Here is a 16,300-nt window from a genome sequence, read left to right on the forward strand (position 1 = left end):
TGGGATGTAAGTGTCATTAGACAATGTGTGCTCTAGGCAGGGTGTCATGAGGTTTATCTCAATAGCAAGTTGGAGAGAAATCTGCTTTTTTAGGGAAAGCCTCTAGAAGGAAGAAAGTAAATGTAGCCATACCCCAGTGAAATAACACCTTCTACTTAGTTTGCCTGGAGATGCCCAGCTGGTAGAATGGAAATATAGATATCACAGTTTCCAGATCTTCAGATTCACTTGGACCCAGACATAGCTTTGACCTTATGTTATAGCCTCAACCCAGCATGCCCAGCACTGTGAGAACTGAGCAGGGCATGGAGAAGACAAAACTGAAGAGCATAGCTCCTCTTTCCCCCAGGTAGTCATGCCTTTTCCTCTGCCTTGTGTTGCATTTCTAACTCTCCACTTCTTGAAGTCTTTTGGAAACAAAGAGGCCACATACTCCCTACCTACTAGTTACCAATAGCATCCCCCATCCCAAGTGTGACAGAATATCTCCCAACATTGCCAAACATCCCTTCTTACTGCTTGGTTAGAGTTACTGCTCCTGAAAAATGCTTAGGAATTTTTCCCTTTGCATCATCACCCTGGTTCTGGAAGCTATCTTGACAGTTTCTGTATGAACATCGTCATTTGTAGAGTCTCCCCCAGCTGGCTGGTAGAACCCTCTCTTGCCCACCATAGTCCTAAACTCAAGGTGAGATTCCAATCATTTCAGCTTAGCTTTAGTTAAAAGCTACTTTTAACCAGTTTACTTCAGAAAATTACACATAAAGAGCTACATATGGAAAAATAAGTCATCTCTCCAAAACAGAAGGAAAGTAAGAGAGAAGAGGGGAGTTGTGTCTCTGACAGGTAGTTTATTAAGCAGGCGTTCTTCACTGGTATCTGCACATGGGCATTCGGGGGTCAGCACTGATTCTGAAACTAGACAGAGTCTCACATGCATGCATATTTTCTTGAAGATATCCCTCTATTAGCTTTCCAGTGGCTCCCATGATTGTTACAGGGGAATTTCACTCATCTGCTGCTTTTCCCATCACCCTTCCCACAAGAAGTGAGTTTCTTGTCCTTTTAAATCCAGCACACCATTATTACTGCTAATTCTATCTGATAACATCCCCAGTCACTCTTGTGACTATCTTTCCATTGTTGGGCAGGTCTGGTTGTTAATGTTGATCTCCAGTGTCCTACCTGAAACTGCACTCTCTCTCCTCCAATGGCACTCATCCCCTGCCCAGGTCATTGCTAGCCCCCTCACTGTGACCTGGGTAAGGGGTCCTTAGTCTGCTCCTTCTCTGGGGTACCTATTTACTGGGACTCACTCTGCGTCACTGCCCCAAGGTGAGTTAAGTCTGTTCTTATGGAAATAAGGAGTGATTCAGAGAACATGCTGAAAGTGGCAGCTTGGCTGGGGCTTACACCCTTGCCAACATCAGCCTGCTGGCTGCATCCATATTGTCAGGTCTCACTCCTGAAGTATGAAACCAGTGGTATCTTGAGCCTATAACCACTTGGCTGAATGATACACTTTCCTGGGCATTCTCAGACCAGCCTGTTCTGAACTGAATATGCCAGATGGGAGAAAAGAGATGTGCGAGGTCACTGTTGGTGTTTATCAAATGCCCTTTCTTTTGTGACCTGGGCTTTTCACCCAGAGGAGGAATACACTGTCCAAGACCAGAGAACAAAGCTTTCCTTCTTTGATTGGAGCTATTAAGTAAAGGCTACTGTGGTTGGACTATGAATCAAGGAACACAAGGCAGAGATAGAAATTAGTTTTGATGAGAAATTTAGCATTGGAATTGCCATGTTCTTTAGCCTAAAGTATAACAGACAGCTAAGCAGTGTCCATGAGAGTCATGGGCAGGCCTCAGATTGAGCATTGGTGAGCTTGTAGCTTAAAGGGGGAGGAAAGAAGAACAGGAGAGATACAAGTGAGGTGGCTAAAGGAGAAAGCAAGAGGGGGAATCTGTGACCCCCTGACAGCCATGTTTTACTTGATACTCTGTGAAGCAGCTGGGCTGGTACTATCTCAGTTTGAAAACAAGGAACTATACCAGGGGAGTTGAAGCAATGTACTCAGGGGCACATGGCTAAAGGGCAGAGCTCAGATTTTCCAACTCTACATCAAGAACATTCCCATTTTGCATTTTCTGGTTTTGAGAGAATGATAAGCTGTTTACCCATTCACCATCCTCGCCATAGCTCCACTGCCTCCCAACAGAAGTTCATTAAAATTGCTGATTCGAGCTGTTTTATCCTTGTCAGTGATAAAAGCCAGTCAGGTCTTCTACCTGCAAAATGCAGAACTAAGCTGACAGCTTCAGATAAAGAGATACCATTGGATTCATAGGGGCAGGGGAGAAAGAAGAGCTGATAACAGCTTGTAGAAATCCTAGGTCTGGCACTGCCCAGTCAGGCAGAGAAGAGACCTGGTCTTTTCATTACTTCTGAGCCTGTTTCAGGCTTAGTCTAGTTAGGAGTTTGATTGATCCCATCTCTAAAACATCCCTATCTTGGGCTGAGTAGGATTTCTGAGCAGGAGTTCCAGACAGGATGAGCTAGTCTGATACCAACCTGAAATCTGTAAGCAACACATGGTCGATGGAACAGGGAGTTGAGCTTCATTATGAGGTTTCATTTCTTGAGAACATATTGTAAAACTATTGCCTTCCTGGATTGAAACCAGAAAAGCAAGACTTCCTCCTTACTGTGGTCTGGGCTGTCTGTCCCATTGTGTCCTTCTGTGGGTCACTGGAATGGGAAGGTCTGGGGTTCAGCCTGAAGCTGAAGCTCTGACACTGGTCTTAGTCAAGGCACTTCCCCTCCATGGGCTACTACTTCCTCATCTATAAGTGAAGGAGTTGGATCAGACTGGGGGAGGCAAACTGGCGTTATTAACCAGCCAGATCTGGACTATCATCTGTTTGTTTGTTGTATAATAAGCTTTATTTTTAGAGCACTTTTAGGTTCACAGCAAAATTGAGTAGAAAGTACAGAGCTTTCATGTACTTCCTTCCCCAGTACACAGTCTTATCAATGCCCTGCACCAGAACTGGGCATTTGTTACAATCGATGATCCTATATTAACATGTCACCACCCAAGGTTTACATTAGAGTTCACTCTTGGTGTTGTAGACAGATGTGTAATAACATGTATCCACCATTGTAGTATCATACAGAATAGTTTCACTGCCCTAAAAAAAAAATCCTTCTGTTTTTGTAAATAAAATTTTATTGGAACACAGCCCAGCCTATTCATTATATAACATCTCTGGCTGCTGTGCACTCTGATGACAGAGTTGAGTAGCTGAAAGAGGGACCACATAACTTGTAAAGTCTAAAGTATTATCTGTCCCTTTATAGAAAAAGCTGGCTGACCCCCAGACTAGATGATTTTCAGGAAGCTTCTGGAATCTATGATTTTCTGTTAGGTGATTCTGCAATTTCATGTCTGGATGCCTAGCTGTTTACTCTTCCTCTTCACCCCACTCCTTCTTTTCCCTCTCTCTCTCTCGGGACCCCTCCAATGTGCTGACATAGCTGCCACTGTCCCAGAGCAGAGGACTGTGACCCTGGATGTGGACGTGAACAACCGCACAGACCGACTAGAGTGGTGCAGCTGTTACTATCATGGCAACTTCTCCCTGAATGCAGCCTTCGAGATCAAGCTCCACTGGATGGCGGTGACTGCTGCCGTCCTCTTTGAGATGGTAAGAACCTCCTTGTGTTGTGGTCAGGGCCTTGGTTCACCTTACAGAGGGGCACAGTGGATGCTGAGTAGAGATTCATGTCACTTTTTTTTTCTTTAGTTCAGGTTCCAATTACTTTTTACCTGCAGTGCTGGAATAGCCTCAAAAGTTTAAACACAGTAAAAAATTCAAACAGCTGCAAAGGGGATAGGTCAGGATTTCTCAGTCTTGGCACTCTTTTTATTTATTTATTTTAAAAAAATTTTTAATGTTTATTTATTTTTGAGAGAGAGAGACAGAGCTTGAGTGGGGGAAGAGCAGAGAGAGAGGGAGACATAGAATCCAAAGCAGGCTCCAGGCTCTGAGCTGTCAGCCCAGAGTACAATGCAGGGCTCGAACTCATGAACCATGAGATCATGACCTGAGCCGAAGTTGGCCACTTAACTGACTAAGCCTCCCAGGTTCCTTCCAGCCTTAGCACTCTTGACATCTAGGGCCAGTTAATTTTCTCTTGTAAGGGGGCTGTCCTGTGCATTGTAGAATGTTGTTCAACATCTGTGGCCTCTATCCTAAATGCCAGTAGCATACTCTCCTTATGACAAAAATGTCTCCAGGTATTGCTACATGTCCCTAGGGAAGAGGAGTATTGCCCCTCACTGAGAATCATGGTATAGAGTGAAAAGTAAGTCCCTTCTCTCAGCCTATCCTGTTCCTTGGGACTTCCATCTAAAAGCAACCACCTGGGGCACCTGGCGGGCTCAGTCAGTAGAGCATGCAACTCTTGATCTTGGGATTGTGGGTTTGAGCCCCATATTGGGTTTAGAGATTACTTGAATAAAATCTTTAAAAAAATAAATAAATAAAAGCAACACCCTACCATTTTGTTGAGTGTACTTCCAGAGAGATTATATTGCATATACAAAGCTTTGTTACCTTTTTTTTTTTTTTTCAAATAGTTTATTGTCAAATTAGTTTCCACATAACACCCAGTGCTCATCCCCACAAGTGTCCTCCTCCATGCCCATCCCTCCTCCCCCCCACATCCATCAGTCCTCAGTTTTTGTCAGCATTCAAGAGTCTCTCATGGTTTGCCTCTCTCCCTTTCCCCCACCATTTCCCCCCTTCTTCTCCTGGTTGGTCCTCTGTTAAGTTCCTCCTAGTCCTCCTATACGTGCACACATATGATATTTGTCCTTCTCTGCCTGACTTATTTCGCTCAGCATAACACCCTCAAGGTCCATCCATGTTGCTACACATGGCCAGATTTCATTGTTTCTCATTGCCATGTAGTATTCAGAGAACTCTAGATGCTGGCGAGGATGTGGAGAAACGGGAACCCTCCTACACTGTTGGTGGGAATGTAAACTGGTACAGCCCCTCTGGAAAACAGTGTGGAGGTTCCTCAGGAAACTAACACTAGAACTCCCCTATGACCCAGCAATAGCACTGCTAGGAATTTACCCAAGGGATACAGAAATGCTGAGGCATAGGAGCACATGTACCCCAATGTTCATAGCAGCACTCTCCACAATAGCTAAAACATGGAAAGAGCCTAAGTGTCCATCAACAGATGAATGGATCAAGAAGATGTGGTTTATTTATTTATTTTTTTTAACAGATATGGTAGCTCGGAATACATACTTAGTTGACACTTGAACAATGGAGGGGTTAGGGATGCTGACCTTCCATGCAGTAAAAATTTCAAGTCTAGCTTTTGACTTCCTAAAAACTTTACTACTAATAGCTTATTGTTAACCTGAAGCCTTAAAGATAACATAGTCAATTTTGTGTGCTATATGTATTATATACTGTATTCTTACAGTAAACTAGGAGTTCCTTTTTTAAGGAAATCATAAGGAAAAGATAATATATTTACAGTACTCTTACATACTTATATATTAAAAAAAAACCCTGATGTGTAAGTGGACCCGAGCATTTCAAACTAGTGTTGTTCAAGGGTCAACTGTATTTGCATTGTTTTGTCCTATTATAAATCCTCAGTATCAGTAAAAATAAGTCTGCCTCATCGTTGTGTTTTTTTTGTTTTGCCTCATTGTTTATATCATCATTTTCTTAACCAATCCCTGTCAATGAACATGACTGCTTTTAACCCTAGCTCTCAACAGGTGTTGGGGAATGTGCTATTTTGCCCCTGTGGGCATATTTGTAATATCTGGAAACATTTCTACTTGGCAGAAATGGTAGAAGAGTGCCACTGGCATTTAGTGGGTAGAGGCCAGGGATGCTGTTCATCATCCTACAACACATTGCATAGGACAGCCTCTAGGGCAAAGAATTAACCAGCCCAAATGTCACGAGTGCCAGAGCTCAGAGGCCCTCTTTTAATTGGTCCTCTGCCTGTCTTTCCTCCTCCAGTCTGCTCTGGCCTGTCTGCCTAATCAGGTCACTCATTGCCCACACTCTGGCCACTCCCCACCCCCAGTCCCAGTGCCTATAGAACAGATGCTCCTTAGCCAAGCTGTCATTATCTTCCAGGTATTCTCTTTAACCACCTTTGCAGTCTGCCATTCATTTATACACTCTCCCCTTCAATGAAAAGGAATGTTTTTCTTGACCTTTAACAGGTCTTTCCACACCGGCTCAAGCATCTCATCACAGAGCCGAGAGTAGCTGGATAGTTCAGAAAGACTTTATAGAAAGCTAGGAGATGGCCAAAGAGAGAGAGCACATCAGCTGGCAGCACATAGTTTTTCTGTCCAGGCCTCAGAGGCCTAGTTTTGTCCAACAAGACATGACAGTCTAGGAAAGAGATTTGTCTGGGTCTCTGCCCACCCCCAGTCTGCCTGCACATGGTATTAGTGCCCCAAGGACCCCTCCCCTGGAACACTGGAAAATTCTTAAGGTCCAAATCTTAAGATGCCAAGCCACATGTCTGGCTCAACTTGTAGAGAACACTGATACTTCCCCAGCCAGTCGACACTGGGATGACCACTCCTTCCAGCAGAACCAACCCTCTGACCCAATAGGCTAAGCTTTCTCCTTGGAAGCCCTACCAGATAATCCTGTCTCAGAACATGACCATAACATTCGTGGACACACATGTATAGTCACAATTTGGCAGGAAGAAGAGTAGTTAACTCTTCAGGGAAATACAGCAATTGTCTTTTCAAAATACACTTTTCATGCCAATTCATGTAAAATACACTGAAAGCTGCTAATCCCTTTATCATTCCAGTTTTGACCCTTGAACAACACAGGTTTGAACTGCATGGATCCACTTATGCGTGGATTTTTTTTTTTTTTTAGAAGTACAAGGCAGGAGTATAAATGTATTTTCTCTTCCTTACAATTTTCTTAATAATGTTTTCTTTTCTCTAGCTTACTTTATTATAAGCATACAGTATATAATGCCTATAACATACAAAATACATGTTAATCATCTGTTTATCTCATTGGTAAGGCTTCCAGTCAATAGTAGGCTATTAGTAGTTAAGTTTGGGGGGAGTCAAAAGTTATACTCACTGAGTGGCTAAAGTGAAGAAATCAGAGGACTCTAGATGCTGGCGAGGATATGGAGAAACGGGCACCCTCCTACACTATTGGTGGGAGTGTAAACTGGTGCAGCCCCTCTGGAAAACAGTGTGGAGGTTCCTCAAAAAATCAACAGTAGAACTCCCCTATGACGCAGCAATAGCACTGCTAGGAAATTACCCAAGGGATATAGGAGTGCTGATGCATAGGGGCACATGTACCCCAATGTTCATAGCAGCACTCTCCACAATAGCCAAAACATGGAAAGAGCCTAAGTGTCCATCAATGNGGAGTGCTGATGCATAGGGGCACATGTACCCCAATGTTCATAGCAGCACTCTCAACAATAACCAAAACATGGAAAGAGCCTAAGTGTCCATCAAAAGACAAATGGATCAAGAAGATGTGGTTTATCTGTATGATGGAATACTACATGGCAATGAGAAAGAATGAAATCTGGCCATGTGTAGCAACATGGATGGACCTCGAGGGTGTTATGCTGAGCTAAATAAGTCAGGCAAAGAAAGAAAAATACCATGTTTGCACGTATAGGAGGATTAGGAATAACTTAACGGAGGACCATGGGGGAGGAGAAGGGGGGAAGTACGTGGGGAGAGGGAGAGAGGCAAACCATGAGAGACTCTTGAATGCTGAGAACAAACTGAGGACTGATGGGTGGGAGGGGGAGGAGGGAGATGGGCATGGAGGAGAGTACTTGTGGGGATGAGCACTGGGTGTTATATGGAAACCAACTTGACAATAAACTGTAAAAAAAAAAAAAGTTATACTCAGTTTTTTTACTGCATGGGTATTGGCACTCATAACCCCATGTTGTTCAAGCATCAACTGTATTTTGTTAGGTTTTTATGAATCTCTAATGTTGATTAATTATTATTTTAAGACAGTGTCCAAATTTGTTATTTTTATAACATTTTATTAGGGTAAATATTATGCAGGTAATATGTATATATAATATTTATAATATAATATGTACTTATAAAATATGACATTTTAAAATATCACATAACATAAAAGGGCCTTAGGGTCACCTAGCTGGCTCTGTCAGTTAAGCGTCCAACTTCAGCTCAGGGCATAGTCTCGCAGTTTGTGAGTTCGAGCCCTGCATCAGGCTCTATGCTGATAGCTCAGAGCCTAGAACCTTCTTCAAATTAGTGTCTTTCTCTCTCTCTGTTCCTCTGCTGCTTGCACTCTGTCTCTCTCTCCTTCAAAAATAAATAAAGATTTTTTTTAAATTTAAAAATAAAAAGAGCCTTAGATATTGTTTTGGTCAGGGGCACCTGGGTGGCTCAGTCCGTTAAGTGTCTGACTGGCTCAGGTCATGATCTCGCGGCTTGTGAGTTTGAGCTCTGCATCAGGCTCTCTGCTGTCAGCACAGAGCCCACTTTGGATCCTCTGTCTCCCTATTTCTCTGTCCTTCCTCCACTTGCATTCTTTCTCAAAATAAATTTAAAAAAAGAAGAAATTATTTTGGTAGAACAGAGATCTTGGTTTTTGTGGTTGTTATATTGTTGTTATGGGTGTTTCTGGGAAAACAGATAAGAGTGGTCCCCTTCAATTTTTGACATACTCCTATTTGTTTAAATCAAGTTATGGCTCAAACTAGATTTTTTTGAAATAATATTTGACACAGATCTCTTCTGTATGCCAGAGCCATGTACATCAGCTTTTTTTTTCTTTTCAGTATACACAGTTTTAAGGTTTAAAAGGTATCTTAAAATGTAGAAAATTGCTACTTTTCTCTAAGACAGTGCTATGGTTGGGAAGTTTGTCTTGCTGCTGCAGTTAATTTTTGTTCTTAGTCTGTCTTCAGACAGACAGCTTTTGGGAATTTGCAGGAGAGAGGCTCTCATTCCGCCAGGTCAGGGCTTATCACTTTTGGCCAGAGGCTACCACAGTCATCGTTCACCCTGCGTCATGTCCCTTTTAGCCAGCTTGAGTGGCTATTTGATACTTTGGACTTAGTAAATTTTTGATAAAGGACATAATTAGAAGGACTTAACTTATATCCTGTGACCTTCCTCCAACATCCTATAGAATGAGAAGGCCATTTAGGAGGCAAGAAATAGCTCTTTCCAGTCTCTTCCTTCCAGAAGAAACACTGAAGTTGCAGAAGGCTGTGACGAGGAGCTGTGTGCTTAACTCACAGTTTTTCAAGTATTTGCCAAAGGTTAAACTGTGCAGTTTCCTGACCAGGATCAGTTTGGAGCCAGTGAACATTAATAAATGAACATGCCAGTCAATATGTATGCCGCCACTGTGGCGGCTTCACTCCTTAGGAACTATTTTCTCTTGTCTGAATTAACTTGGAAATGACACTGTTTCTGTGCTTCCCACCAGGTCCAAGGCTGGCATCGAAAAGCCACTTCCTGCGGCTTTCTGTTGGTCCCCGTTTTGGAGGGTCCCTTTGCACTGCCCAGTTACCTGTATGGCGATCCACTTCGAGCTCAGCTCTTTATCCCACTCAACATCAGCTGCCTGCTCAAGGAGGGTAGTGATCACCTGTTTGATAGTAAGAGATACTCCCCTCTGAAGGTTCTATCTGCATGAGTAAGGCCACCTCTCTAGGTATCTAACTGACACAGCTTAGTGCACAGAGAGACCCTTTGGACAAGGGATCCACAGGTTCTGGGTTTAATGCTGGTTCTTCACTTAGTGACTTGGTAACCCTGGGTGTGTCGCATAATGTCTTTGAGCTTCAAATTCCTTATCCCTCAAATGAGAGCACATAAAGTTTAAAGCTACTTTGCCAACTCAGGAAGACCCTCATGAGGCCTGGAACAGATGGTGGATGGGAGAAGGTGTGATACTCTAAATCACGAGCAGCACTGTTATTCTCCCCACACTCTCCTTTCTGTGCTCCAGCCTTATTGGCTTGGGCTGTGGGAATTTGAACCTTATGGGAGGCTTGAATCTGCTGTTTCATGCAAAGAGACTAAAAAGGGAGGCGTCGAACGCAGAACAAGATACAGCGTCCTATTGTGCAAAGCTGTAGTGTGTCAGCACCTGGAACACTGCATGTGGCCTGAGTCCTGCGTTGCAAGGAAGACAGAGCAGGAGGGGGCTCAGAGGAGGACAGCAGGGCTGTGATCAGAGCCCTTCCCCGGGACAGGGCTGTCAATCCTAACGTGGGCAGACAGTGGGCTGAGCCACCCTGCTGCTTAACCCGAGCCCAGCCGATCTACGAGGGCAGGTGTAGGACAGACAGAAGGAACAAGTCTTACTTCACACAGCACAGAACTTTTTATCACCAATTAATTGCCCATTGTGATGAACATATAAATAGCTCATCCAGAACTTTCAGTGAGCTCACAGATGACCTTTTTCAAAATGAAAAGTTAGAAAAAAAAAAAAACAGTAGCCCTTTAGTGTCTCAAATATAGAAATTTTAAGTGTGAATGGAAAAACTTTTGGTATAAGCGAGGTGGTTTCTTCCCTTGCCCTTGTAAGTCTGCATCATGGTTGGTAAAAGAGAACAGCCCAGGGGTGAGAGGTCCCTCTAGGTCAGGAAAGACACACTAAGTGTTCCCGCACCTTTGCTGTGACAGGCTGTCCCACTGGTGCAAACAGCTTGTGTTCCAAAGGCCCATCTGTATATTCTTTGTTTATATCCCAGAAGACATTTTTTATCAGACACAATGTTTCCAGTGATGGTTGGGGTTTCAGACAGGCCCCACAGAGCCACTAGAGGCCATAGATCTGTGATCCTTAGAGTTGACAGAGTGCTCTTCACACACACACACACACACACACACACACACACACACACACACACACACACATATTCTCATTTAACCTCACAGCGGCTAAGGCTGAGAGAGGACCATTACAGTCCTGAAATGCCACATGATTATATTCATATCTGATGATTTCAAGCCAGGCAACAGCCTCATGCTACTGTTTTTAATATGCTCAGGAGACACTTCTCCCACACCAGCCAGAGACTCTTCTGGGGTTTTCTACCTTCATTCTAACAGCACAAGTTGCTGGAAAGGCTGACATTGGAAGACATTTTTGTGTGAGCTTCTGGTTTTCCCTGCCAGTTGTAACCCAGGCTTCAAGACCAGCATCCTCTGTTGGTTGCCATGGTTACATGGTTACTGCTAAAGAAAGGAGGCCTAGTTTAAAGGAACAAGGGCTTAAATCTAAAAATTTGGTTTTTTTTTGCTTCTGTGCTACTTCTCTTCCTGTTATCTTGCCTTCCGATAACAGTGGATACAAAATCTTAAGCATCTGATGAGGAAGTTGCTGTGTGTGTTTTTTCCTATTAAACCCAAAGCCTTTTTTCTTTTTTTGCTCTTTAGTTGCCTAGAACCTTCAAATGTATCCTAGATAGATACTTCCAAAACATAAAGAGCCCCTGTGATTCAGGATGTCTTGTGAAGCTGCACCTCCAGCCCTCAGCATTTTGGTCCCAAAGACAGTGCTGGCCCATTGCCTATTGCTGTGTGACACCCGGCTTCACCCATCCACCTCCTCATCAACTCTTAGTCCTCACACCAGCTCTGGAGAAGGAGCAAGGCTGGGGAAATGATGCGAGTGATGGAGAAAGGCACTTGTGTGCTCCCTTGCCCTCCCCAGCCTATCAATTTTCCAAAAATATTTTTCATATTTATTTGCTTCAATTTCCCCATCCCTAAAATGGAGCTTATAATATTGTCTTTCCTTGTAGGGAAATGGAACATGGGTAATACATTTTTTTTTCTTTTCTCCTTAGAAGCAGATAACATGCATGTAAAGCTTATCTTTTGTTTGTACTTTAATATCATGTTCCTTTCCACTTTTGGCATAGGGAGTCATTAGAATGAGGCTTACATTGAATTCTGGTAGCTCACACTCATTGCTGAGGACTCATATTCAGTACCTTTCTAGAACCTGATAGAGCTTTGGGGAAGGGATGATGAGAAAATACGGTTGTTCCTTGGGACAGAGGCTGGTCTTTCAAAAGCAAGTAGTGTGCAAAAGTGTGCTTAAACTGAAGGGGGAGGAATGGCCAAGAGAAGTGAAGGGTACAAAAGGCCAAACCCAGGGAGAATTACAAACCTTGGAATCACACCCTGGCTTTTATTCTTTTCTCCTTTTAGGCTTTGAGCCAGAAACATACTGGGATCGAATGCACCTTTTCCAGGAAGCCATTGCACACAGGTTTGTCCCTGAGCAAGAGGGTATATAGTGGGAAGGCATTACTGACTGTGCGCAGTAGCAATTACCGAACCCAAACACAGTTGGTTTCATTTCTGGGGAAATGGATCTAGTCCACCAATGACAGCCTTGCTGCTAACCTCTGACAGCACCCTTTGCCTTGGTTTCAAAGATAAGCATTACCTGTTCAGTTCCTATAGCTGTTGTTTTTCAGACCTCATTACCTTCTTCCAGTTGAGGGGGAGAGCATAGAGCTCCCTCCTTAGCCTCCAACAAGACCCTAGGCCAAGCTGTCCAGGAGATGACAAAAGATGAAAACTGTAAAACGTGTCAAGAGCCCTGGACCCATGTTGAAAGATAATAAAGGGTTAAAAGACAGTAGATAAGTCCACAGGTATTTACTGGCACCTAATATGTGTGCCAGGGAACAGCTTTCCTGGGCTTAGCTATCTACCCCTCAGGCCAGTCCAGCTTTGTCTCCAGAATGCACTAGGCAATGTCCACTTCATGTTAATCATGGCAGAAGCAAGTCCTCCGTTCCTGCTTCTAATCCTCTTGCTGCACCTCCTTCAGTGTCCTGTCATCAAACATCTTCAGCTCTTAACACCCCACCACAAACCTCCCTCTCACCCCCTGCGCATCATAGACCGGCTTCTTCTTTAAGCAGTAGTGCGTGCCAATTGGAGGCAAAAGGTGGGGAGTGCAGTGAATCAGTGGCAAAGGGCCTCAATGCAGGAAGCAGACAGGCCTGGTTCACCTCTGCCTCCACCAGCACCTGGCTGAGGAACCGTGAGCAAGTTCTGGAACTGCTTCACTTCCATTTTCTCACCCCTCACTGTGTTATTGGGAGGGTTCCCTGGAGTTCCCAGCACCTAGGAAGCCCTCAGTAGATAGTAGGTATCATTAGGAAGATTCCAGCCAACTGAAACGTTTATAAGCAAGTCTGACGCTTCCCTTGGATATCATTGGGCAGTCGTTGGATTTTGCAGGCTAGATGTCACTCGGAGCATGGTCTTTGTCAGATGTGCTTCTTTCTTCACAGCATCCCCCTCCTGATCCATACTCATCTTGATCCTAGTCATATCTAAACTTTGCCCTGTCCTCTTCAGAGTGCTTTTTCAGCCTTCAGTTTCTTCACGTCTTCTGTCCTGTCCCTGCATATCACTGTATGGACTCTCCTGCGTGTCCCTATAGCTAAACATGCTCCCCCTTCTTCACCCAGACCCACCTTCCCCACTTATACCTTCTCCCCTAAACCCTACCCCTTTCTACACCTGTCAGTCTTGTTCCACCACAAATTTCCAGGTCTCTCCTCTCTAAATCCCTCTTTTTTTTTTTCTAGTACCCTCTATCCATCTATTACACTAGGGTAGGGCCCCTGGGGGAACAAGGGTATGCATTTTTCTCATTTTTGTTTCTGTTTAAGCACTTAACAGTGTACCTTGCCCAGAAGAGCTTTTGTACAGAATGGAACTCTCGGTTAGAATGTGACTCCAAAAGGAGACATTAGCCCACCCGTAAGGTTCATCTCAGACAGAGTTGGAGACAGGTCCAGCTTCTCTGGCCCACCTTCCTGCTGTGGCTCCCCAGCTCCTGCATTTTTGTCTGGGTGGGACTGGAGCCCCCCTGCCCTCACCATAGTCCTGGCTTGTGTGCTCCCGAAGTGGACAGTGAGGGGGCTAAGCACCATGTCTTTAAATTGCCTTTTTAAAATTAAAGGTCTTCCCTGGTGACCTAAAGAAGAAATGAGGCAAGAATCTGTTCAGGCTGATCTATGCTGAGTAAATAAATAGCCTTGATAGGGAAGTAGAAGGGAAGAAAGGCAAAATCCAGAGCCATTCCTACACATGATAAGGTCAGCCTGTAGATGATAAGAGCTTTCCTGTGCACATTAGCTTGTCCATTTAACTTGCCTATTTGACTTCATGTGTTCTTTGATAAATAATTACTGAATGCTAGTGTAAAGCTGGCAGCTTATATAGAGGATGCAATGAAAGGAGACAGGTGTTTTACCTCCTTTAGTTCTCCCTACATCTCTGCCTTCATTACATAAACCTCCCAGACTCAGGGCGAGAGCCACATCTGTTAACACATCCTTTACAGCACTTAGCAGGTAGAGCTGTAATAAATGTGTGTGATGGGAATAGAAACACCCAAAATAGAACAAGCCATAGATGAGAAGCAGAATCAAGTAAGTCATAGATGAAAAGTGGCTTATCTTGCCCATTTCTAGAACACAGCAAAGTAAAGAGCCCCAGATTTGTATGCTTCATTTTTAAGAGGATTTCAATTAAGATAATTTATTCTATTTCAATTCAGAGCCTTTTTTGAAGGCCTACTATGTGCTTAGCTGGGAGAACTAAGGGAAAGAGGTGTGACTAGGTGAATTAAGGTAAGGACCTTCCCCTCTCAAGTATGTGGGTGGGCGCCTTGCACCACGTAGGACTCAATGTGGATTCCAGTGAGAGGCAGAGAAGAGGTATAGGATGGGAAAAAATAAGCAGCCTAAATGTTTCATCTTGAAAGAGATCTGCCAGGCCCCTCTTGCTCAGGCTGTCAGAGAGTCCTCTTAGCCATATTGTCCCCCTTGTCCCTGTAGCTGAGGAGGCCCTAATCTATGTGTCTTCCTGTCCTTCCCTTAGGTTTGGATTTGTACAAGATAAATATTCCGCTTCTGCTTTTAACTTCCCTGCTGAGAACAAGCCTCAGTACATCCATGTTACAGGTGAGACCCTGTAGGTGAAACATGGGGCAGGTGGGTCCTTATGGCAGGAGCCTGTGTCCAGGGACTCCTTCCCTTGATTGAGCCTGTGGCTGCAGAGCCACCACATCCACCCTGGGAACTGTCCTGGTGGTGGTGACGCAGGGTATCTTGCTCCTTAGGAACAGTGTTCCTGCAGCTGCCCTACTCCAGGCGCAAGTTCTCGGGGCAGCAACGGCGGCGGCGAAACTCCACCAGTTCCACCAACCAGAACATGTTCTGCGAGGAGCGGGTCGGCTACAACTGGGCCTACAACACCATGCTGACCAAGACATGGCGCTCTAGTGCCACGGGGGATGAGAAGTTTGCTGATCGGCTGCTCAGGGATTTCACGGACTTCTGCATCAACCGTGACAACCGGCTGGTCACGTTCTGGACGAGCTGCCTGGAGAAGATGCATGCCAGCGCCCCATGAGGCCAGGGTGCACCAGGGTCTGCAGCAGAAGGAGGATTCTGCTCCTGCTGTCCACGTCCAATAGGGGCAGTCAGGCTCTGGGTGGCGGGCAGCAGGGCCATCGGTGGTGAGTGGGGGCCATTGCTGCTGCTTCCTACCCCCCACACAAAATGTTCTTCCACTCGAGGAGAAAGACTCAGGAAGAAGCTAGCGCTGAGAGCAAGTGGGAGGCCCAGATGGTTTGTGGGTGGGCCTCAGTACTGGGAAAGGGGGCAGGCAGCCCCCATGAATGTCTTTGAAGAGGGGGTGGCTCCTGTGAGCATCCTTTCCCTCCACCAGTCATGGGATTTTCGGAGCAGTCTGTCGCTCCCCACCCAGAAGTGTGCACAGGATGTAAGATAATTTTGTGAAATAGTGTACCATAGGCTCACACCAACTGTATATACATGTACATATCAGAAGCAGGAATAAAGTGCCATGTGCGGCATCTCTGGCCCAGCCTGGTTCCTGGCAATACCGACCCTGTCCCTGGCTGGACAGTCAGGCCCTGTCACCAGGGACATAGTGGCAAATGAGGCAGCCACTGAAGGTGAGGAGGACTCTAGAATTCACTGTCTTGGAGAGTGGTGGTGGATTTACTGAAAGATGTCTTTCTGCAGGCCCTTGGGCAGGAGCAAAATAGTTTATTTCAGGCTTAGTGAGCAAATAATACCATACACAGCTGCAGACTTATGCTGTCGGAGTGACTGTTGTTAAGTGGGTGAGCCCAGGTGTGGCACATGGATGTCATAGCATTCTTAAAAAAAA

At 44.7% G+C, this 16,300-nt stretch overlaps 1 protein-coding gene across 5 annotated transcripts in view; it reads left to right on the top strand.

The window, feature by feature from the left end:
- Positions 1 to 15,986, top strand: part of DEPDC5 (DEP domain containing 5, GATOR1 subcomplex subunit) — a 134,121-nt gene extending 118,135 nt beyond the window's left edge. For 4 of the 5 annotated variants that reach the window (XM_039225513.1, XM_039225536.1, XM_039225528.1 and 1 more), the window contains 5 exons: positions 3,538 to 3,707; positions 9,537 to 9,708; positions 12,281 to 12,341; positions 14,981 to 15,063; positions 15,222 to 15,986. In XM_039225513.1, coding sequence (XP_039081444.1) covers positions 3,538 to 3,707; positions 9,537 to 9,708; positions 12,281 to 12,341; positions 14,981 to 15,063; positions 15,222 to 15,514 — 779 coding nt within the window. In that variant the 3' untranslated portion in view covers positions 15,515 to 15,986. The remainder of the gene's footprint in view (positions 1 to 3,537; positions 3,708 to 9,536; positions 9,709 to 12,280; positions 12,342 to 14,980; positions 15,064 to 15,221) is intronic. The other variant, XM_039225521.1, reaches the window with a different exon arrangement.
- The last annotated feature ends 314 nt before the right edge of the window (positions 15,987 to 16,300 follow it).

This window comes from Hyaena hyaena, unplaced genomic scaffold (genome assembly GCF_003009895.1).
Source record: "Hyaena hyaena isolate Hyena2069 unplaced genomic scaffold, ASM300989v1 scaffold_19, whole genome shotgun sequence".
Lineage (NCBI taxonomy): Eukaryota > Metazoa > Chordata > Mammalia > Carnivora > Hyaenidae > Hyaena > Hyaena hyaena.